Below are 22,825 nucleotides of genomic sequence, written 5' to 3'. Positions count from 1 at the left end.
CTGCAGCCACCCCACGGTGAGCCTGGAGGAAGCTCAGGATGCGAGGACACTGCGCGGAACTCCCCCGGCAGTGCAGGGGACCACAATCCACCTCTCTTCTGTCCTCAATGCAGGGACATGGGTCCGCCCCTGGTCCGAGACAGGCCCCTGTGCACCACAGCTCCCGCGCCCACGCTCCAGAGCCAGAGCTTCTCCAACAAGCAAAGTCCCGCAGTGAGACACCCTGCACAGAAACAGAGTAGCCTCTGACTTCCACAACGGGAGAAAGACTGAGCAAAGCAAGGAAGACCTGGCGCAGTCAAAAATAAATCAATAATTTTTTAATTAAAAAAATATACAAGATACTGACCCCAGATAGGTGAGGTACATATCAAAGGAGTTTCAGTGAGCCCAGTCTGCTACATCTTCCCACATGTAGAAAAGCCCTGCATTCCTTAACTTGGGATATCTGGTTTCTTTAATTAACAATAAATTTTGATGTTCAGACTACCTGCCCTTTATTGCAAAACTCCCGTATAACCTGGCTCCTACCCTCGCCTCCTCGGAGCAGTTTCTCAGAACTCTCTGAAGTGCTGTATCCAGTCCTGATTTTGCCCCAAAGGAAACTTAACTTGAAACTTTCATGTTGTGCAACTTTTTTCCAACAACATCTACTGTGAAAGAGAACTGAAACACCCAAAAGTAATCTGGAGAAAACACAAAATGCAAGGAACAGAGCAAAACTTCCAAAACTGATAGAGAGAGAGGAGATACCGTGTCCATGGAATGGGGGAGAATGCTATAGAGAGAAGAAAAGGAACATTCTGGAAATAAAAAGAACTCTCAGAAGTTAACAATACGATAGCAACAACAAAGCATTCCATAGAAGCACTGGGTGGGAAGGTTGAAGAAATCTTCCAGAGAGCACAAAGAGAAACCGGTCAGGGAAAATAAGAAAGTTGAAGGACCATCAGGGCCCAACACTTTACACCTGGGGGCCTTGGCACCTCAGAAAGCAGAAGAGTCAGTTATGAAAGACCCTGAGCCACACCTCCAGGACTCAAGCTCCCAGCTTCACAAGTACCAAAACGCTGAGGATCAGCAGCCCAGCTCCAGAGAGAAACGTTGCTGTTTATTGTTTAGCTGCTGAGTCGTGTCCGACCCTTTAGCAACCCCATGGCCCGAAAGAGTTCAGAGAGAAATGTGATCACACGCAAAAACTTTAGTCGCCTCAGGCTTCTCAGTAGCAATACCAGAAACCAGAATACAAGAGAAAATGTCTTCAAAATCCTATGGGATAATGATTTCCAACTAGAAAGACACAGGTGACCAGCCAAACTATCAACTGACTGTGAGGGTGGAGGAAAGATTTTTTTTTTAATTTATTTTTTATTGAAGGATAATTGCTTTACAGAATTTGGCTGTTTTCTGTCAAACCCCAACATGAATCAGCCATGGGTGTGCATATGTCCCCTCCCTTTTGAACCCCCCTCCCATCTCCCTCCCCACCCCACCCTCTAGGGTGATTCAGAGCCCCTGTTTGAGTTTCCTGAGCCAGACAGCAAATTCCCGTTGGCCATCTATTTTACATATGGTGATGTGAGTTTCCACGTTACTCTCTCTGTACATCTCACCCTCTCCTCCCCTCTCCCCCTGTCCATAAGTCTATTCTCTCTGTCCATTTCTCCATTGCTGCCCTGTAAGTAAATTCTTCAGTACTATTTTTCTAGATTCTGTATGTATGTGTTAGAATACAGTATTTATCTTTCTCTTTCTGACTCACTTCACTCTGTATAATAGCTTCTAGGTTCATCCTCCTCATCAGGACTAACTCAAATGTGTTCCTTTTTCTAGCTGAGTAATATTTCATTGTGTATATGTACCATAACTTCTTTATCCATCTATCTGTCGATGGACATCTAGGTTGCTTCCATGTTCTAGCTATTGTAAATAGTGCTACAGGGAACAATGGGATACATGTGTCTCTTTCGATTTTGGTTTCCTCAGGGTATATGCCTAGGAGTGGGATTGCTGGGTCATATGGTGGTTTTATTCCTATTCCTAGTTTTTTAAGGAACCTCCATACCGTCTTCCATAGCGGCTATATCAATTTACATTTCCACCAAGAGTGCTAGAGCGTTCCCTTTTCTCCATATCCGCTCCAGCATTTATTGTTTGTAGACTTTGGTGATGGCTGTTCTGACTGGTGTGAGGTGATATCTCACTGTAGTTTTCATTTGCATTCCTCTAATAATGAGCAATGTTGAGCATCTTTTCATGTGTAGGTGTGTTTAAATATGTGAAGCTTCAGAGTCTTGTGTCTCTTTTCTCAAGAAGCTTCTGGAGCCCGGGTTTCACTGAATGAACATCCTGCAGAAGGCGAGGGCTGGGTGCCAGGCAGAGGTGAAGGGTGTCTCCCGGGACAGCGAGAAAGAAGGTTCCCAGGTCCAGCAGGACCTGCGCAGGTTAGAGTGGGGGTGCTGGGGGGTGGAAGGAAAGGAAAGGGGGAGGGGAGGAAGGGACTCTGAGTTCTGATGTCCTGAGCACTCTCTGCCAACGGGAAAAACGGAGGCTCATTGCATCGTGGACACACAGGCGACCAAGCAAGCACAAACAAGGCAAACCTAAGCGTCAGAGGAAATCGAAGTGGGAGAAACAGGGAGCGCCATTCATAATACATGACTCTGGCTCAGTTGTGAAAAGTGTCTACAGAGTCCAATTACCTAAAGACTATTAATTTGACCAGATTAAACTCATCAGAGGACACAAGGCGCACAGAGGAGTGCACCGTGCCATGGGAGGGGGCTGGCGACTTGGCCCCCAGACGGCCGGCAAGGGGCAGGGTCAGCAGGTGGATGGCTGAGCCGTGAGCCCTGCCACCTGACCCGCATGGGAGCGGCTGTCCTCAGGGTTCCACAGGGACCCCGAAGCCCTCGTCTCCCCAGAGTGAGCAGGTGCGGCCCTGCATCTCGAGAGCACTGCCGTCTCTCAAAGGGAGTGAGCCCCAGCCGGCTCATGCAGCCCCTGGACTCCAAGCTCGCCTGTGAGCCGGGGTCTGGCATCTCCAGCCCCCGGAGGAGACATCCGAGGAGTGCAGGCGTCCAGGGCTCCGAGAGCCTCGCAGGGGACCAGGCAGAGCGAGTGCTGGCCAGACGCCCCAGGCCCCAACCAGTCTGGCCATGACGCCCTGTGTGTACTTTGGAGGGCACGGGTCCCACCTCAAGGCACTTGACCCTCGGGAGGCTGAGCGGTCAGGAGACAGACCTGTGGACCAGTAACAACCACCAGAGCTACCGGCCAGCTGCACACAGGTGAACTTCAGAGCCACCGGAGCCTGTGTGACGAGTGCCGCTGACTCATCATTCAAGGTTCTGTTTCATCATCAGAAAATGTGACCTGGCAAACCCAGAGCCGTGGCACACAGGACTCAGGGCTGGGGTCCCCGGGGCACCAGCTTGTCAGTACACTACCTTCTTTATGCGTGTTTCGGTTTACAGACACCCTATCCGATACGTGCCGCTGGCTCATTGACGTTGAACTCGGGGCCAACAGCCTGAGAACTCACACCCAAATGAAGCTCATGTAACACGTATTTTCTCCATCAAACATGTCCTGGCTTCTTCATGCTTAGGACAGCAGACAGCCCTACAGCACCAACTTCGGGGCCATCTTAAACGCTGGAGTCACCCACAAAAGCACAAATACGCAAGAAGCATGGCATCAAACACTTGTTTGCAGCATGAGATGGAAACCAGAAGGCAGCTGTCACCTTGCGGAAGCTCTGCGGGGAGTGGGGCCTACAGGGGTCTCGCAGTTCTCACCCACCTGGCACAAAAGCCCCACGAGTGCTGACTGGGGGTGATAACATACATTTTAGCAAGTGGGCCGCTTTGCAAATACAGATAATGAGGAGTGACTGTTACTCAGCCCATTTTATGGGTCAAGAAACAGGCTCATCAGGGTAAACAGCTGGCACCTGACCAGCGAGGGGCAGAGCCTGGATTTGGAGCTGGTCCAGAGAGGATGCTGAATCACCCAAGGCCACACAGCTACTGGGGGCAGTGCAGGGCTGAGCTCCGGCCCTGGACTGGGAACAGCACCCTCTTCACGGAGCGCCCGATCACCTGCACTGTGGACTCTCCCCTCCCCTGGTTTGCTCCACCGGGACCTGAGAACACAATGGGGAGAAGTGACTGGGTCAGAAGAGGCCCTGAGGCCGCTGCCACCCGCCCAGCCCTGGCACCTCCATGGTGCCTGCAGACTGGGGCAGCAGGGGCACCTCCCTCCCTGACGCTGGTCCCCCCCGCCTGAGAGGCCCAGGAAAGGGAAGGACAATGGGGCGATTGAGCAGGCGCCCTGAAAGACAGATTGTTCCGAGAAAGAGCATTCCGGGCACCAGCCAAGTGCTCGCGTGTGTGGAATGTCAAGGAAAAGCTGAGTAAACGCGGCCGTCTGGCTGGGGCCCTGGCCCCGCCTTGAGGTGCTGCAGGCTCAGTTAGGCCCCAGGGGTGGACTCTGGCGGGGTGGGGGTGGCAAGGAAGCAGACAGAGGTGAGCGTGGGTGGGAGGGGAGTGCTCTGGGACTCCGGCCCCACCCTCTGGCAGCTTCTGGACACACTCAGACACGCACCCCAGGTCCTGTCCCCACGCCGGCACTGCTGTGAATCCCAGGGTAGCCTCTCTGAGCTCTGCCTTCTCATCTGCAGAGTGCCCTCTGCACCCAAGGCCACGGCGAGGGCCAAGGGGGAGGGTTAGACGCTCAGCATCTCCCCCATTCAGGTCAAAAGAGGCCACCTCGAGCCCCGCCAGGAGCCAGCCCCCCGCTCCCAGCTCGCTGCCCAGTGCCACCCTGCTCCCGAGACCCCCAGGTGACCCACCAAGCGTTGGCCCCAGTGTGAGCACCCAGCCTGGTCCACCCGAGAGCTGAACTTCCGAATATCCCCAGGGCCCGGGGAGGAAGGAGCTGGCGAGGGCGCACAGGAGCTGCTCATCCGCTGGCGGTCCGTCCCAGGAGGAGTCTCTCTGGGACTCTTGTCTTCCTCTCGGGGTGCTGGGGTGGCAGGTCAGGGCCCACAGCCGCCTCACATCCCAGATCAGCCTGCAAGGCTGGGGCCAGGAATCAGCGCATGTGTACACCCCACAAGGGCCCAGGCAGTTAATGCAGCCTTCCCGCTTTATTACTGAATTATTTACAGTTCTTCCCACACACCCGGCAGAGCCCCACCCTCATCAGCCTTCAGTAAAACGCAGTGACAGCACCCCCATCACCCCAAGTCTCCCAGGCAGGGGCATAAACGCCCGAACCTTTGCTCGGGCGCCCCTCGCAATGCATGTCGCGGTCCCTCCTGCGGGCCTCCAGCCCCGCCCCAGCCAGTTCCCGGCCCACAGACCTGGGTGCAGACCCCACAGCAGGTCAGCGTTGTGTGACTTTGAGCAAGCGACTAGCGTCTCTGAGTCTCCGCTTCTCTCTCTGCAGAGACGGATCCTCTCTGCTCCCAGCAGTGGGGAGACCAAACGAGGCTGCAGGGACAGAACCCCGTGACGCCGTGCACCTGCACACAGCGGGAAGTCCTAAGTCTGGTCCCTGCGCGGTGGGCGGCCTCCCCTCCCAGTCCAGTCCTTGGAGACCACTGACCACGGTCCCCAAGGTGAGCGATGTCCTTGGAACCACTGTAACTTTCCCAAGGGAGCCAGTGTCAGCAGAGGTGGAGAGGGGTGACTGGACAGCTGGAAGCCTTCGGCCTCACCTGGCCATTCATCCGGGACTTAATGTCTGCCAAAGATAAACAGGCCCACCCCCCCGGACACCCACGTCTGCTGACGGAGGAGCTGAGTAAACAGGCTGGGCCGGGTGCTCCCTCCCAGTGCTGGCAGAGTCCAGCTCTGAACAAAGGCCTCTTGGGTGCTGCTAACAACTGAAGCAAAGGCCTGAGTGCCCAGGGGTCCTGCTGGGGGGAAGGGTGGGCTGTTTTAAGTCCCCCAGTAAATGACGCTGGGGCCGTTTGCATCATACATGTAAGCGCAGGCCCAGTCCAGGGCCCGTCAGCCTGGACGGGGTTGTGTGTGCAGGACGGGCCTGTGACCCAGGGGTCCCCGTGGATGGGGTGGGCTGGTGGGTTGACAGCCTGCCCTTCTGGGGGGCTGCCACGCCTGCGCTGTGAGGAGATGCTGCTCTCGGAGACAAGGAGAGCCCCTCACTACAGCTGGATGCCCCACACACAGCCTGGGCCTCCCACAGGGGCGCCTGGGAAAGGGGGCCCTCAGGGAGATGCCGAGGTGGGCACACGTGAGGCTGGCCTGACTGCTTCAGGTGGGGGCGGCCGCAGCAGCAAGGCCAGGCCTCCCCAGAGCACCAGGCACAGGTGTCGTCTCAGCCTCCAACAGCTGGAGGCCTGGACGTGCCTGGCTGGGCCTCTGCCCCAGGGCATCGCAGGACAGTGGTCAGGTTGTCGGCCAGAAGGGGCTCTCGTCTGAAGGTCCAACCACGAGGGATCTGCTTCCAAATGTACGTGATTGTCACCGGGGCCCAGCTTGTTGGCCATGCTCAGTCCTGCGAGGCAGACCTGCCCAACACAGCGTTTCCTTCAAAAGCAGGCAGGAAGAGGGATGTCACTGGCGGTCCTGTGGTTAAAAAGTCCAGGCTCCCAATGCAGGGGGCATAGGTTTGATTCCTGGTCAGGGAACTAGGATCCCACAGGCCACATAACATGAGCAAAAAACAAAAACATTTAAAAATAAATAATAAAACTTAAAAAGAAGCTAGGATGAGTGGAGGCAGTGAGCAAGATGGACACTCAGGCCTTCAGGAGCCCTCACTGCGTGTGGGTGAGACATCCGTCCGGTCTCCAGGCCAGTCACTCTTGAGGGGCAGGGTCCACACGAGCCCCTCGGAGGCAGAGACCAGCGGGTTGCATGGGGTCTGCCCGCCAGCGGCGCTCCCGAGCTGACTCTTGGAGGAGCAGGGGGCTCAAGGAGAGCACGGGTGTGGGCAGGAAGCCAGAGCCAAGGGGTTTCCACATGTGTGTGTGTGTCTGTTGTGTGTGTCTGTGTATATGCATGTGTGTGCACGTGATTATGCGTGTGTGCACACGCTTGTGCATGTGTGTGCGTATGTGCATGTGAGTGCCTGTATGTGCATGTGTGTGTGTGTGCGTGCATGTGTTTGTGAGCTCGCAGGGCTCTGGGCCTCTGGAGAGGGGCCTGGTTAGCAGTGCTGGTGGAGAGTGACCACGGGGCTATGCCCGCAGATGGCCTGTGCACCTCGAGTGCTGGCCTCTTTACAGGCACTCTCCCCACACGTCTCACGGCGATCCAGGAGGCAGACCATGTCAGAAAGCAGACACGGCCGGGGTTCGCACTAGGGGCTGTGATCAGGGCTCAGGCTCCAGCTGCTGCCCGTTCGCCTACTCGTGTGGCTCCAGACCCGGCCCACAGCGGTGCTTCTGCACCAGCCCCTCACCCGTGTCCCCTCCTGCCCCCCAGCTCCCACCACCCCTCTCTCCGTCTCCTGCGACCTCCAGCCTCCTCAAGCAGCATGCCCACACTCCCCGGCTCTCATGAGGGCCCAGCCATGGCGCGTCACGGATTCTTCTAAAGAATATGCTGTGATGCCTCTTACATGTGGAATCTAGAAAACACAACAAACTAGCAAACATAACAGAAAAGGAGCAGACTCACGGAAACAGAGAATAGACAGCTGGTTACCAGGGAGGAAGACGGGTTGATACAAGGGAAGGGGGTTAAGAGGATGGAACTATTATGCATAAAATAAATAAGCTACAAGGATATATGTACAAGGGATAGAGCCAGTATTTCATAGTAACTATAAATGGAGTGTGACTTTTGAAAACCGTGAGTCACTATATTTTACACCTGAAACGTAATTTTTTAAAAGAGAATGCACTTCAAGTGTACTTCATGCACTTCAATTTAAAAAAAAAAAAAGAAAATTTAAATTAAAAAAGAATATTCTCAGAAAGAAACATCCAGAGACACAGAGAGATTCAAATAGGCAAATGTTCATTGCATGCTTATATACACAGAGATAAAAACAAAAAGGATGTGGGGTTGTCCAAGTAATGAGGGGCTGGATGGCAAATAAACAACAGCAGACCATAAACACACAGGCATTAAAATACTTAATGTCATGGTCTCATAACTCAGTGGATTTATACATTAAAAATGAAGATATAGAATACACACAGTATGACCCTGTGTGTGAAAAGTAATTACATATTACAAATCACGTGATAATTAAGTATTACATATATTTACACAGGAGTAAAGGTAGAGGGAAATACCACGAGATGCTAACAAAGGTTATCTCTGAAAGATGGGAACACCAAGGTGATGTCTGTTTCCTTCTTTATAACTTTCTGTCCTTTCACATTTGCCTCAGTGAATGGATGTCTGTAATAAAATAAAGGATTATTTATAAGAACAGCAGTTTGCAACAGGTTCCCCCTTGCCTGGAGGGAGAAGCAGGGACCAGGCCAGGGGCCCCGAGTCAGCACCTCCTCTGTGCTCTCTGCTGCACCCGCGCTCTGCACCTCTGGCCCGGCTACGTCTCCCCTGCATTCCCTGACCTTGGGAGGCAGAATCGGGGGGGGGGGGGGGGCGGGGGGCGGGCTCGGCACTGATGAAGCGGAGGCAGAGCTGACTGGGGAGCCTGGAGACACCCCCTCCTCCCTGGAGCCAGGAGTCTGTGTGTCCTGAGGATGAAGGATGCTCCGCTGGCGGAGCAGGGGTGACGGTGCCCCTACCCCGTAGCTCACAGCCCAGGACTCTGCAGGGTGCCCTTCCCAGGGCCCCAGGCCAAGGGTGGGCCTGACAGCTGGAATCAGGAAAGGGGGCGCCAGGCTTCCTGACCCTGGGCAGTGTGGGAGGGGGGTAACTGACGGCCCAAGGGCCCGGGCCTGCGGCGTTCCAGTGTGGAAACCAGGGGGGTCCCCGCTCACTCCGGTAGCAGGTGGACCCCTGCGGGTCTCAGGGCCAGGCTGCGTAGCACGGGGTCCGCCAGCGGAGCCCAGGCCTCACCCCCAGGATGGGCCCTGTGCCCAGGTCGTGAGATGGAGCATTCGGGCCAATACAGGACATGCACTGCCCTGTCCCGGGCCCCTCTGCTGCTCCAGGGGGTCCTGCCCAGGGCTGCCCCTGCAGGCTCACACAGACCCTTCCAAGCTGAGGGGCCCCTTGCTGGTCCCCTCCTGGAGTTGGACCCAGCGCTGTGTCAAGGCCTGGCTGCAGCCTCTGTCCATCAGCGCCCTCCGCACAAGCCCCCCGACGCCCCTTCTCAGCCCCCGGCCTCCGCTCTCACCCTCACCGCCCGCCTGCGAGCCCCTCTCCCCGGCCACTAGCCCGTAACCCCACAAGAAGGACTCATCTGCTGTGGATTCAGGGCACACACCCAGGGCCCACCCCCAGTTAGCTGCTGGGATGCCTAGTAGGTCACATAACCTGTTTCTGAATCCACAGCCTCCGTGGCTGGATGACTCCTTGTGCTGACGTGGGCCCGTGGAGTCAGCTCAGTCACCGTCATGATGACAAGGCACCTACTGAGTCCCAGGGACTCAGGACAGTGGCGCATATGAACAGCGGGAGTGGCCACCCCAGGCGGTGACGGGGGCCATGGCTGAGGAGCAGAGCAGCTCTGCGGTCTGGATGGAGCAGGGAGAGTCCCCAGGATGGGGGGCAGTGGGGGTACAAGGGCCCCCGCCTGTCCTGCGCAGGGGTCCCGGCTGGGAGTGTGGGGATGGGCAGGAGATGCCTGATGGTGCAGGGCGCGCCTCCAGGGAGCTGGGACGTCTTCCAGGCACCAGGTTCCGATCAGGAGGGTGAGCCGTGTCCCAGGCGGTACACTCCGGCGGCCGGGAGGGGCACCCCAGACTCCTGCAGCGAGGTGCACAGTGGGCCAGGGTCTGCCAGGGCCCCTGCACAAGGCCTGCTGGCCCCACCACCAAGGCGCCTCTGCACCCCCAGCTCTGGGAGAGGGCCTCCAGGTCAGCGTGCAATGCCCGCTCCCCCTGCTGCAGACCCCCGCTTCCGGAGGCTCCCTGCTGCCACCCCCAGTCCCCGCCACAGGCTGGTTCTTGTCGGCGCCTCCGCCCCACCCTTCTCACCTGAACAGGGCCCCCTGCCCCCGCCTGCCAGGACTCGCCCTGCCTCACTTTCCCACTGATGACTCAGGGCTTGGCAGGGATGAGGCCAGGGCGGCCGGGCAAGCAGAGTGGCGAGGGCCCCACCCAGGCCTCCTGTGAGCGAGGTTTTTTCCACCCCGTGCCTGTCTGTAGGGCATGGCCGGGCCTCTCATTGCCCCCGGGAGGCCCTGACCCCACTCAGTGGTCCAGCTGAGCACTCCCAGGGGTGGGCACAGGGCCCAGGCTCCTCCCCTTGGCAGAGCGTGAGGCTACCCCTGATCCCAGGGAGACCTTCTTCCCCAGCAGACGCCCCAGGAAGGTCTGAGCCCCATGCCCTCCAGGGTTCCTAGTGCTTCTTCTCTTCCACACAGCCACCAGCTGCTCCAGCATCCCCCGTGCTGGGGCCCGCAGCAGCACACCTTTCAGAGGGGCCGGGATCTCCTAGCAAAGGGAGCAGCCCAAGTGGGCTTGGACAGGAACCAAAGCATACTTGGAACCAACAGGGCGGTGTTCCCCAAAAGCAGGGAGCGCCAGGAGCTGAAACCACCCCACACCAGCCGTGCCCCTCACTACCCTGCACAGCCAGCCTCCCGGGATGATCCCCCCACCGGCTCTGCTGAGGACACCCCCCACTGCACCTGCCTCTCAAGGGCACAGCAGCAACTGCTCGCCCCCTGGACTCGGCTCAGACCAGGTGCTCCGTCTTCACTCCCCCAGGGCCTGCCTGCAAGAGGCTCGTGTTTGCCAGACGAGTGTGTCCCACACCCTGATCCCATCTGATCACAAACACACTCCCATTTCTGAGTGTCTGGACACCTCCCTCGGTTTGCTGGAAAGAGCAAGGATCTATCTTAGAACCTGCTGTTTTACAGCAGGATGAAGCCAAGCCGCTCACATAGCTTCAGTCCAGGATGTAGTGGCAACACCAAGCTCTCTCGCTCTCCACCCACAGACAGCTGTCAGCCTCCACACCTTTCTCCCGAGGCTCCCGGCAGACATCACCGACTGAGCACAGCGCGTGAGCTGGCCCGGGCGAGGGTGCTTATTTGCATCATGGACTGGGTGGACAACTTGAGACCACAAATGAGGCATCTGTAAAAACGCCTTTGTACCTTTAAGTTCTTATTTGATTGTAAGATGAGGTTCACATATCGGAGAAACGAGAAGCTGCAGAGGGCTCTGGGGGACGGGGACAAAGGACAGGGGTCGTGACCGGGTGGGAGGAGAAGCCTGCGGGGAGGAAGAGAGTTGGAAGCAGCTTCCAGACTCCTGCAGCAGACACTCGATCTTCCTGCCCCATCGGACTCTGAAGCCGCCACACCGCAACAGGGAAGGCCGGACGTGGATCAGCCAATGGGCAGTCTCTGTGTCACTCAGGGCAGTGCTGTCTCTACCTCCATTTCTCTTTTGCTGAAACGATTCCTTTTAAACCATCGCGCGGAGAAGACGTGATGTCAGCGGAGCAGGCCCAAGTGTGTGAGTGATGAAGGGACGAGCCCTGCCGGGGAGACTCAGCCGCCTCCCAGGAGGACAGCAGAGGCCCACAGCGGCCCGTGCAGGCCCCGTGGTCCCACTTCCAGCACCTCTGAGGCCGTGTTCTCTGGACTGCAGGGTCTCTGCCTCCCCAGGCTGGAGACTTCAGGATGGGGTTTAGCGTGGGAAACTAGAGGCGAGGAGAGAGATGTTCCCAATACCAGGTATTTGTCTCACTCAGAGAACAGCGTGGTCACTGCCCTCTGCAGGGCATCAGATTCTGGGATAGGTGTGAAATGGTAATGGCTGAGCCTCTACCCACCCCACCACCTCCAGGCCTGGCACGGCAGTGCGGGGAAGATGGACAGGAGGGGGGAAGAAGTGTGCAAAGAGAGGCCTGGAGGAGTGGGGGTCCTGAAAAGGACCCAAGCAGCAGACGACCCCAAGAGTGGGTCTCGGGCCCATCAGCTACCCCCACCGATGTGAATCCAGAGCTGAGCCTGGGGGGTTCATCTCGTGGGCCCCAGGCGGGCCTCTTGAGTCCTGAGGCACTGGCTCAGTGCCCCTAGGGGGCCGCCCTCCTGCAGGCACGGCACCAAGCCTGAGGCGGACAGCCTGCAGAAGAGACACCAGGGCCACAGTGGGCGAGGGCTCTGCCGGGCCTCAGAGGCTGGGCCCAGGGCGGGCACGTCCTCATAGCCTGAGCGCCCGGGGCCAACTCCTCATCCTCAGCGCCCCCGTGGCCGACCCCTCCTCGCTGGTTCCCGCTGACCCATGACTCCAACGCCTCCTCCACAGGGGTGTCCACAGCTGCAGCCTCGCCTCCCTGGAGCACAGTCAGGAGCACAGTCATGCCCCAAAAGCCAAAGTGGGCCCGGAAGCTGGAGAGGAAGCACAGCCGTCAGGGCGGAAGCAGGTGCGGTGGGGAGCGTGTCCACAGGAGCTGTTTGTCCAGGGTCCCTGGACCTGCTCCCGCATTTCAGGAGAACACGGGGTGTCAGTACAACACCCTGTGACCCCCGCAGGGAGCTGCTCCCTCCGGGTCCCTGAGGCCAGGGGCACCAAAGAGAACCAGCTCAAAGGCCACGGGTCTGCCTGTCACCAGCCACTCAGGGCCCCCCACTTCACTGAGAGGCCGTCAACGGGGGGGGGGGGGGGGGGGGGGGGGCGGGGGGCGGTGCTGGGCTCCACCTGCAGCGGGGAGAAGCTGCGGGACAGGACAGGGTGGAGGGGGGGCGGTCCCGGAGCGTGGCCGGGGGGAGGAGAATGTCAGTTTCCTCCAAGACAGACATACTAGACCTTCCTTAACCTGCTCCCGGTTCCCAGGAGAGGGCCTGGGTGGGGGAGCCAGGGCTTCTGGTTCTGCCCCTGGTCCCTGCCAAGCTTTCCTGACCACAGGCCCGCCCCCTGCTCCTGCCCCTGCCCCTGCCCGAGGGCCCAAGGAAGATCAAGGCATCACAAACAACAAATCATGGCCGGATCCACTCACCACCAGGGCCCCAACCCCTCCTCCAGCCCCCTTCTCCGCCCAGCCCACATGCTGGACACCAGGGGCAGGTGGACAGGCCCACCTCCCTTGGCAGAGTGGCCTGCCTGCAAACCTCCCAACTCTCCTGGTTTCCCAAACAGCTCAGCCCTAGGACCCCCCAGACCCACCCCTGAGGACAGGTAGTGGAGGTCCCAGTTACAGCCCAGACTCTGCCAAAGTCCCACCCTGGGATCCGTGGCTTCTTGGTTACCGTCCCAACCCTGAGCACCCTGCCACCGAGGGAGTCTTCCTGCCACAGTTCCCCGCTCAAACTCCAGGGCAAGAGTCATCCCAGCAGAAAGTGGGGGCAAGCCCATCCCCTTCTGTCCCACCCCCACCCCGGCTCCCTCAACCCAGAAGCCCTGCCCTGGCAGGGGTGGAGGCCCAGCGGCCTGTCCGCCAGCCTCCTCCGGGAGTCAGGGCAGAACCAGCCTCTGGAGGCCGGCTGCCCGGAGAGGGAGGTCACAGTCCGGCCCCCTGTCGGCGCCCGGGGGAGGCCGACTCTTGGCTCCAGGCTGGACTCCTGGGCGCTCCCCTAGGTTTCTCCATTCCCGCTGGCCCTCGGACGGCCCAGCCTGGAGGGGGCACGCAGGTTGGGGGCCCCCATTTCCTCCGGAGGGGAAAAAGCCGACAGGAGGTCCAGAGAGGAGGGGGGCTCAGACCCGAGGGCTCACCTGACACGACCGACCTCGGGAAGGCCAGGCGCGCCCCAGCGCTCTAGGACACCAGCGCCCCGGCCCCGAGGCTTTGCCGGGCGCGCACGGTCTGGATGGCCTGCTGGTTCTTGAACTTGACCAGGCCGAGGGTGATCTGCGCGTTCCAGCCCGGGTCCTCCGGCGGGCAGCGGAAGTCGATCTCACCGCCGCCCTCGGTCACCAGCGTGAAGTAGGTGTGGCGGCCGGTGCTCTCCACGCACTCCACGGCCTTGATGCGGGCAAAGCTGAGCTCCTTGGGCCGGCCGCCCGCGCCCTTGGCCTCAAAGAGCTGCAGCCCGCGCTCGGTGAGCACGCAACGCTTGCGCTTCCACTGCTGCAGCAGCCCGCCGCTGCGCTTCTCCAGCACGCCCTCCCGGAGCACGGCCGCCGTCATGGGCGCGCGCGGGGCCGCGGCCAGGCCGCGCTGCGCCCTGCCGGCTCTCCCCACCGCCCGGCCGGCGCGCCTGGTGCCTGTCGGGCCCCGCCTCGGCCCTGGCCGCCGCTCCGCGCCGCCCCGGCCCCGGGCCCCAGAGCCCCCTAGCCCGTTCGCTCTTTCGCCCGCTCTTCCTGGGCCGTCTGCGCGCGGGGCGGCAGCTCTTGGGATGTGCCCTCACATGTCCGGCGCCCGCCCCCTGCCTCCTGCGCCGTCGCGCATTCCAGTGCGCCCGGCCCGCCCTCCGCTCCCCTCCCATCCGCTCCCCTCCCGTCCGCTCCCCTGCGCGCCCGGTCCGCCTGGGGGCGGGGCGCGGTCACCCTGAGGGTTCTGGGCGTGGGGCGTGGGGCGTGGGGCGGGGGGCGGGGTAGGGGGGACCGAGGGGGCTGCTGTCCCACCGCTCGGGCCTTCGAGCCTTTAGTCCGCCGCTCCAGGGGACCTCCGGGCCTTGGACTCGGCGGGGGTGGGGCGGGGGGTGGGGGAGGGGAAGGAGGGGTAGTCGTCTATTGAGGCCTAGCTGCTTAGGAGGGGCCAGTTCCGTGGTCGCCCACCGGCACGGCTGGGTCTCGCCGGGGGCGGGGGATTGCCAGACAGCTGCTGGAGCTCCCCAGGCCACAGGAACCCTGCCCCAGTTCTGACCCCCTTCCTCGCTTGGCCAGTTGCCCACTGGCATTGCGCAATCAGAAAAGTGAGGACGGTCCTGGGGTTTGGGCGGGGTGGGGTGGGAGGGGGGATCGGGCTAAGCTGGGTTCCTCCCCCTTGGGCAGATTTCCACGTGTGGGGGCCCCAGACAGGCTGCCCACAGCGGTCTCTCCTTGGACGGCCCAGCTTCCCGCGCTGCCTCCATCCCCTTGTGGTTTAGGAGGCAGGAACCTGAGGCCCCTCAGCCTCCCTTCCCGGGGGAAGAGGAAGCACCGAGTCTGCGCTGGGACCTGGGACGGCCACTGACAGGGCCGCGCTCAGCCCACTTAGACCTGGGCCTGGGGGAGCCAGGCCTGGCGGACGGGGCCTGCTGCCTCTCCCCCCAGGTTCAGTCCGCCGTCGCCCACCCCGACCCCCAGCTGAAGGCTGCCCTCTCTCTGCCACCTGCAGAGCTGCCTGTGGACCCCACCTTTGCGGTTGCTGTTGGTGTGCTGTCGCTCAGCCGGGTCCAGCTCTGCGACCCCAACTCCTCCCCTTGGCTGTGTCCTGCCCACTTTCATTATCTTTCAATTTCCTCATCTGTCAAGAGGGAAGGCTAATTGGCTCTGATCTCAGGGAACTCTAACGAGCAAGATAACATCTGTGAGGAGCACAGGAAGGAGGCTCAAGAAATATTCCAGGGAATTCCCTGGGGGCCCAGTCGTTAGGACTCCAGGGTTTCACTGCTGCGGGGCCTCTGTCAGGGAATTAAGATTCCGCAAGGTGCACGCCGCTGCCCCAAAAAATTAATTGAAAAGAAAAAGTCATTCCACTCCTTCCGCCACTTTTACTGACTTTAGAGGAAGATGGGAACCCTGAGACGACTAGGCTCTCACGGGTCATCATGCATACCCCATATTGGCCCGTTCCCCCAGGACTTCCCGTCTCTTAAGGGCCTGTTCATACCCTTGTTAATAGTAGATTATTATGGGAATAGCGATATGTAGCAATGATGGTGTGCCCACACCCTCTGTTTGCACCCTCCTGCCCAGTGACGCGGAGCCTAACGGGGACAGAGCGTGTCCAGGGGAGGGGAGGCACCGCCACCCCCCCCCCCCCCCGACAGCATCCAGGTCAGGGGCTGTCAGTTCCCACCCACAGCTCTGCAGCCCCCCTGCTTAGGAGACATGCACGCACACGCCCACACGCGCACGTGGGCTCGCTAGCCCCCAGCCCTCCCGGAGAGGGCGTGGTCAGCCGTGAGGGAAGAGAGGCCTTCAAGACTGGCAACGTCTGAGGTGGCAGAGGGGGGAGGTCAAGTGAGGGCCGCGGCCGGCCTTAGGGACCCCAGGTCTCAGCCTGTCTGCCGGCCACACCCTCCTGGGGCGCCCAGGCCCCGCCCCTGTTCCTCCGTAGGCGTCTCCTGGGGGCGCCCGCCTGGCCGGCCGAGACCTGCATAATCTGGAATTCTCCTGAGCAGCCAGCTCCAGACCAGCTCCACTCCGGCTGGTTTCCTGTGGTCACCCCTCCCTCTCCAGGCCTGGGACACACTGGTGCTCTCTCCAGGCCCAGGTGATTTCACAAACTGGCTTTAAACGTTTGCAGAGCACCCTCACGTGTCTTTGAGTCACTTGACCGATGAGATCAGAGAGGCGGAGCAACCTAGATGAAGTCGCACAGCTTCTAAATGACAAAGTTGGGCGAGACAGGGGAGAGGACCTCCCCTGTGTCGGCATCTGGGGTACAGATTTCCTTTTAGGTGGGAACCAGCCACCCGCACTCTCCTCTCCAGCTGACTGTGGAGGAGCGCCAGGCCTTTGGACACGGGAGTTTGGGCCGGAAACAGACGGGAGCACTGGGGCAAAGGCCCGGGGAGGGAGCTCAGCAGGGCGCCCCCTTGTGGAAACGTCGGGTCATTAGCAACTAAGCCTTGGTTCCCAGACCCACAGCTCCCGGGGGCTGCTTGTAGATCCTTGGGACCTGGGAGACCCGCCCTCCAGGTCTGTCAGGGATGAGGAGAGACAGCTCACTCTAAACCTTTCCCCGAGCTGATCTCTGCTGGTGGCCCCGTCTGGGAGAGGTTCAGACCCCAGCTGGATTACTTGAGCCTCTGACGGCTCCAGAGGGGCAGGGGGCTAGCGCTGACACCCCCTGTTTGCCAGAGCATCTGGACCCCGCCCCCGGGAACTGCACCCCAGGGAACACGGCCCTGGGCACAGCGCTGGCGCTCAGCTGCTGGGGCCTGGCTGGGTCCTGAACACACTCCCTCAGTTCTGGACCTGACCCGACGTGGGACTGCTGCACAGAACGTCCCTGCGTGCCAGCTCCCTACCCTCCGCAGGCATCTGCTCCGGTCTGCTCCCTTTGTCCATCCACCCCGGTCTGCTCCCTTTGTCCATCTGCCTGCAGCAGCTGCAACGGGCTGGACTGCAAAACGGTCCCAGGGACCAGCGCCCTGGAGATGCTCTGAGCTGCAGGGCATCCAGTCTGCTCCAGGGGACTGCCCAGAATGGGATGGAAAGGAAGATGGGACGAGGTGGATTGGAGGCAAGAACGGGGCCGGAGAGGAACCAAGAGTAAAATCTCTGCTGTTTTCTACAGTATTTACTTAATCTTATTGTAAATTCACTTTAGTGCTCATTGATTGTGAGGCTCAGTCCATAGAACAAGCCCTGAAGATTAATTTATTTATGAAGAGAATGTATATTAACGCCATACAAACTTAAACTGAAGGGAGCAGAAGTTGCCCCTTTGCTTATAACTCTTCAGAGCCTGAGGCCTGTGACGTAGCCCTGGGGGGCTGCCCCTTTCTTCCTGACCTGAACCCTGCCCCTCTCAGCTCACCGGCCTCTTCACCAGCCCTCCCCCAGGGCCACCGGCTCCTCCCCGCCTGGACCGTGGCCCCCCAGCATCTCCGGGTTTGTCTTCTCCCCTCACACAGCTCTGTACTGAGGCAGCACCTTCTCTGGGAGGTTGTCCCACCACCCTGCTGAAACTACCCCACACAGTCCCGCTGACACACACAAAGACACACAGTGACACTCACAGACACAAAGACAGACGCACAGTCATACAGACACACATTCATACCCTCTCTCTCTCTCTCTCTCTCTCTCACACACACACACACACACACACACAAACAGTGTCTGCTTCCCTGCCTGATTTCTCTCTGAAAGTCTTGATGTTTTTCTTACTTACTATCCACCCCCTACTAGAATGCAGGCTCCATGCCAGCAGGGAGTTTTGTGTGTTTTCTTGACCCTGTGGACCCAGCACCCAGCATGTCGTCTGGCACACAGTACGTAGCTGCTGAGTGACTGGATAAAATGGAAATGGAACCAACAAAAATTGGAAGGAAGAAAGATAACACAAGAATTTCCCATTCTTTCATCATCAGGAGTCAATAAACACTACCTACAGTAAATGAACCGATAAAGTGAGGTCCAGGTATATTATTTTAACTGACAGTAACAGCCCCTAGGTGGTCACAGGGGATATCAGGGCAGTCTGTAGTGGTGGATACACAACATCAGATACATGACACCTGGGACAAGTCCGTTCCCTCTCTGACCTCAGCCTCTGGTGTCTGGCGGTGTCTGGGGGGGACGCGCTGTCATCCTTCTGGAGAGACAGCAGGAGCGAGTCTTCTCCCCCACAGTCTCCTCTGCAGCCCCAGGACAGGGAGGAAGGTAGGTCAGCTTGCAGCCGGGTCCCCCCAAGCCCACCTGTCTGGGGACATCCCCCAGCTGGCCTCTCCCAGAGACGTCTCCTGACTGCTCACACCCCTTTGATAGAGAATGCTTTGTTCTAGAGCTTTGGAGTTTCCTCAGATCTGTTTTTCTAAAGGGCAACATAGGAAAAAAGAAACCAGATCAAGGCTTCACGTCTCCATGGATCTGGGTTTTACGGGCAGCGTTGCAACAGCCTTCAGGAGGGCCACGGCCTGCAGCTGGCCCGCCTGGACTTGCTCCCGGCTGAGCGCTCTCTGTGGAAATCCCCTCCCACGCTCACCCTTTAATCACTTTCCAGCCCAGTGACTTTCCTGATTCACCCAGGCTCCCTTTCGTCTCGAGAGTGCCCACTGCCCCTCTCCGATCCCCGAGTCTGGGCTTGAAGGCGTTTGATCCCTGTTTGGGTTGGGCGGAGGCTGCCCTCAGGCTTCAGGTCCTGGCCTGCAGGGTTCCCTTTCCCACGTTGCCGTGGCATCTGGGTGCCCCTGCCAGAGGAGCGCGGAGCAGCTCACCCTCGGGGTTCTGGGTCCGGGTGACCCCCTCAGAAGCCTGGCCACTGCCCAGGGATCCAGAGGCCTCAGCCAGCCTGCCGGCACCCACTGGGCAAACTCGGACACGTCGCCTGCTTCCTAGTTTTGTTTTTCATTGCCTTTTAACAATACTAATGGATCTGAAGTATAAGTAACACTTGAATGCACTGTTGCTGTAAAAAATTCAAGACAGAGACCTCCTTGTTCAGTGGTTAGGACTTTACCTTCCAGTGCGGAGGCTGTGGTTGGATGATCCCTGGCCCGGGAACTAAGATCCCACATGACTTGTGGCTAAAAAATCAAACCCAATACAAAAGCAATATTGTAACAAATTCAATTAAGACTTAAAAAAAAATGGTCCACAAGGAAAAAAAAAAAGTTCAGGACAAGAAAGTATCTTCTTCTACGCCTCCAGTCCCCCAGCCCCAGAAACAAGAGTCCCTCAGCTTGGTCTTGGCTCACACACATTTGCACCCGGCAGAGTGAGGGGTCAGGACCCCGCAGGCTTCTACCTGGCCATGTGCGGGGTCTGCCCCAGGGATCGGAAGTCCCCGTCCCGCCCTGGCCCGTTCTGCACTGTCAGGTAGCTATTCCGTCTCCTCCTAAAGGGCAGCCCCGTCCATGGACTTGAAGTGGGTAGGGGTGATGGAGGGGAAGGGAGCCAGGTCCCCACAAGTTCCTTCTACGTGAGAGGACCGTTTTCCCTGCTTGCCTTCGCATTTCCAATGTTGTGTAGTGAGGATTATGAATTTTCAACTTCATTACTTTGATAAGTGAGATGTTCCTATCGGGGCCTTTTGTCAAGATCAGTCAGAGGCGGCTGTAGCTGTCCAGCCTGGGACTGGGGTCCAGGAGAAGTGAGGAGGGGAGGGGCTGGGGGAGGGAGGAAGTTCCCTGTGTGTTCGTGAATGTGATCCTGGGGAGATCTGTGGGGAGGAGCATCGGTGTGGGCCCTGGGTGTGAGCTGTGTTCTGCCAGGGAACAGGGTGAGCGCGGGCTGGGAGGAGAAACCCAGAGTGGTAGTGGCCTAGGACCAGCGCTTGAGCCCTCCGAAGGGTCAGGATGAGGTCACAGGGTGGAAGGGCCCGGGCTCAGCTGGAGCAGAAAATGCCCACTAAGCACTTTATTCACCATTACTGGCCTCCAGGAGGAGGCTCAGCAGGCCCATAAATGCAGGACATCAGAGCCGGCTAGTGCCCTGGAAGCCACAGCCTCAGCACCTCCCTCCACTGGGAGCCCACAGGAGGCACTGGGTCTCAGGCCCCACCCAACCGCCGAGCTGGAATCTCAGCTTTGTAAGATCCCCAGGAGGTTCTCAAGCCTGAGAAGCACTTCTGTGGACTTAATCGAGGTCACATCTCCATTCACACGGGAGAGGCTGACGCCCAGAGGGAGGAGGCGGGCCCAGGGTCACACAGCTGGTTCCAGCCTTGGCTCCGTCACTTACACACTCACTACTTCTCGGTTTCCTCTTGTAGGATAAAGGGGTAACATGACTACTGCTTACTGCTGATGGAGGGGTCAAGTCAGACAGCACGCAGACCCGTGCCGGGTACGCAGGGTGTGAGTGCCAGCACTGCTACAGTTCCAGCACCACCCCGCGCTGCCCGGCCCACGGCGGTCGGGGAAGAGAGTCAGGTAGGTGGTGCAGGAGGCGGGCCTAGACCCAGCTCCTGCCTTTCCATCCTGCTCTGCTGTTTACCTTGAGCCAGATCCCACGCCACTCTTTGGTTCTTGGCTTCGGTTGGATCGTTTGTAAATGGCAGTAATGACAGCACCCACCCCAGAGGGCTGAATGCATTTAAGGCCTTCACAGAGGCCGTGGCCCTAAGTGCACAGGATGTGGAATGAAACCCACGAAGTGTCCAAAATTGCGAGCGGCGAGCTGGCCTTGGCAGGGGGGTCTTCTCCAAGGGAGTGGCCCTGCTTTGCCCTTGACTCAGTGCAAGCCCCCCGTCCACTTCTCCAGCCCTGGGACCCCCACCCTGACTACACTTCTCCTTCTCACCAGGCCCCTTGTGCCTCAGTCAGGACCCCCAGGAGGCAGGGACATCTGTCCCCAGAAGCAGAGTTAGCATCTCTGCAGGACTGTCAGCGGGGGTGCAGATGGGGAGCTGTTCTGGTGATTCCGGGGCAGAAGCAGCAAGTGCCGGGAGGTGGTCTCCAATTATCAGACCTACCCGTTCAGAGACAGCACCAGCTGCCGGGTGGAGTGCTGAGGACCCTGGAAAATGGGGCTGGGAGGCACCCACGTCTTGGCCTGCCCCAAGGCACCGCCTGCAAGGTGCAGCCCCACAGACACCACCTCCTCTGGGACCCCCACTTTGTAAGCAAGGTAAGTGTGTGCCCATAGCCCAGCCCCTCTGGCAGCTGGTGTTTGCCGCAGAGTCAGAGTTTGTTTGCAGGGTGCCCAGCAAGGAGACTGGGCAGCTCAGGCTGCAGAGACAAAGGCTTTCAAGCAAAATTTTTTATTTTTTGTGATATTTATTATTTGGCTGCAGCACGTAGAATCTATACCGTGGTGCGCGGACTCTCCAGATCCGTGCGGGCTTAGTCGCTCCGCGGCACCTGGGATCTTAGTTCCCTGACCAGGATTGACCCCGGAACCCCCTCCTTACACGGTGGATTCTTAACCGCTGGACCATCAGGGAAGCCGCAGGCGAGGGTTTCAGAGCCAGTGCTGGGGGAGGGCTCTGGGATGCCTGAGCAGCTCCTGGGCCTCCTTCTGGTTGCTGGTGAGGCGACAGGGTGACATTCCAGGACTCTCAATCATCCACCTTCTGGTTCCAGCCAGTCTGGGGTCTCTGTGCTTGTGTTCAGCACAGAGCTGCCATCCTCCAGGGTAAGGGTCTTAGTTTCTACAGAACAGCTCAAAGATACTCCTCAGATTGTAATCTACCTCCTTCAGGGGGAGCAGGGGCCTGGACCTACCTGGTCCTGGTCTCTGACTGGCGAGTCTGCTCTTTGGAATCAGGGAGGACCCAGGAGACAAAGCCTTTCTCTGCAGACAGGAAACGGGGGACCAGGAGGGGGTGTACTGGGAGGGCCCTGGGGGTCCTGCTTGGTCTCAGCACCCCCTTGCCTTTGATAGACCTCAGTCCTGACAAGAAAGGGAATAAAGTGATGGGTAGAGAGATTCATCATGAACCCGGCCAGGGGACTCAGGTTTAGGGGGCCTGGCCTCACTCACAGCAGGTGGGCCTCCTCCACCCGCACCACGCTGCCCTGAGGGGCTTCCAGGCCGGCAGCCGGCCTCTGGGAACAGCGTCTGCCTTAACCCAGCTTCACCCCGGAGGTGCGTCCGGCCCCCTCCCCACCCAGGCTGCACCGGGTCATGCAACCACAGTTTCAGCTGGTGTTGCAGGCTGGCCGATGGCCTTCTGCTGTGGCTCCACCAGAGGGCAGCCTGTCCCCGGCTTTGGGGCCCAGATGCCCCACCCAGCTGTTCCTGTAGGCCCTCCCAGAGTGGCCGCTCTGGTGATCTGTTTGCGGAACTATCCATCCTCACCCCATCCCCATCCCCACTGTGCAAACCCTTCTGGGAAGACATCTGGTCGCCCACATCCCGGGCTGCACAGAGTGGAGGTGCCAGGATGAGGGCACCTTGTCCCAGGGACCTCACCTCGCACTTCCCTGCACTCTGCGGCGCTGACTGGTTTAAACCAGTCCTGTATGTTCAGGACCCATGTACATGTCA

The 22,825-nt window shown here is 59.1% G+C and overlaps 1 protein-coding gene and 1 long non-coding RNA gene across 2 annotated transcripts; both read right to left on the bottom strand.

The window, feature by feature from the left end:
* Nucleotides 1-7,977: 7,977 nt before the first annotated feature.
* On the bottom strand, nt 7,978-10,741 carry LOC133069504 (uncharacterized). The gene is made up of 2 exons (XR_009695894.1): nt 9,435-10,741; nt 7,978-8,387 (listed from the first exon to the last, which is right to left on the bottom strand). It is a non-coding gene; the product is annotated as an uncharacterized LOC133069504 (long non-coding RNA).
* A 478-nt stretch (nt 10,742-11,219) lies between these two features.
* Nucleotides 11,220-14,433, bottom strand: PHLDA3 (pleckstrin homology like domain family A member 3). The gene is made up of 2 exons (XM_061161154.1): nt 13,790-14,433; nt 11,220-12,468 (listed from the first exon to the last, which is right to left on the bottom strand). Exon 1 carries the CDS (start codon nt 14,202-14,204, stop codon nt 13,833-13,835), a length of 372 nt encoding a protein of 123 aa, XP_061017137.1. The 5' UTR covers nt 14,205-14,433; the 3' UTR covers nt 11,220-12,468; nt 13,790-13,832.
* Nucleotides 14,434-22,825: the final 8,392 nt, after the last annotated feature.

Source organism: Dama dama, chromosome 14 (genome assembly GCF_033118175.1).
Source record: "Dama dama isolate Ldn47 chromosome 14, ASM3311817v1, whole genome shotgun sequence".
Lineage (NCBI taxonomy): Eukaryota > Metazoa > Chordata > Mammalia > Artiodactyla > Cervidae > Dama > Dama dama.
Note: the sequence above shows the minus strand (reverse complement) of the source record. Positions and strands in the feature narration are given on the sequence as shown.

Coding starts and splice junctions, on each gene's coding strand:
- PHLDA3 (XM_061161154.1), bottom strand. CDS start 14,204: ATGACGGCGGCCGTGCTCCGGGAGGGCGTGCTGGAGAAGCGCAGCGGC.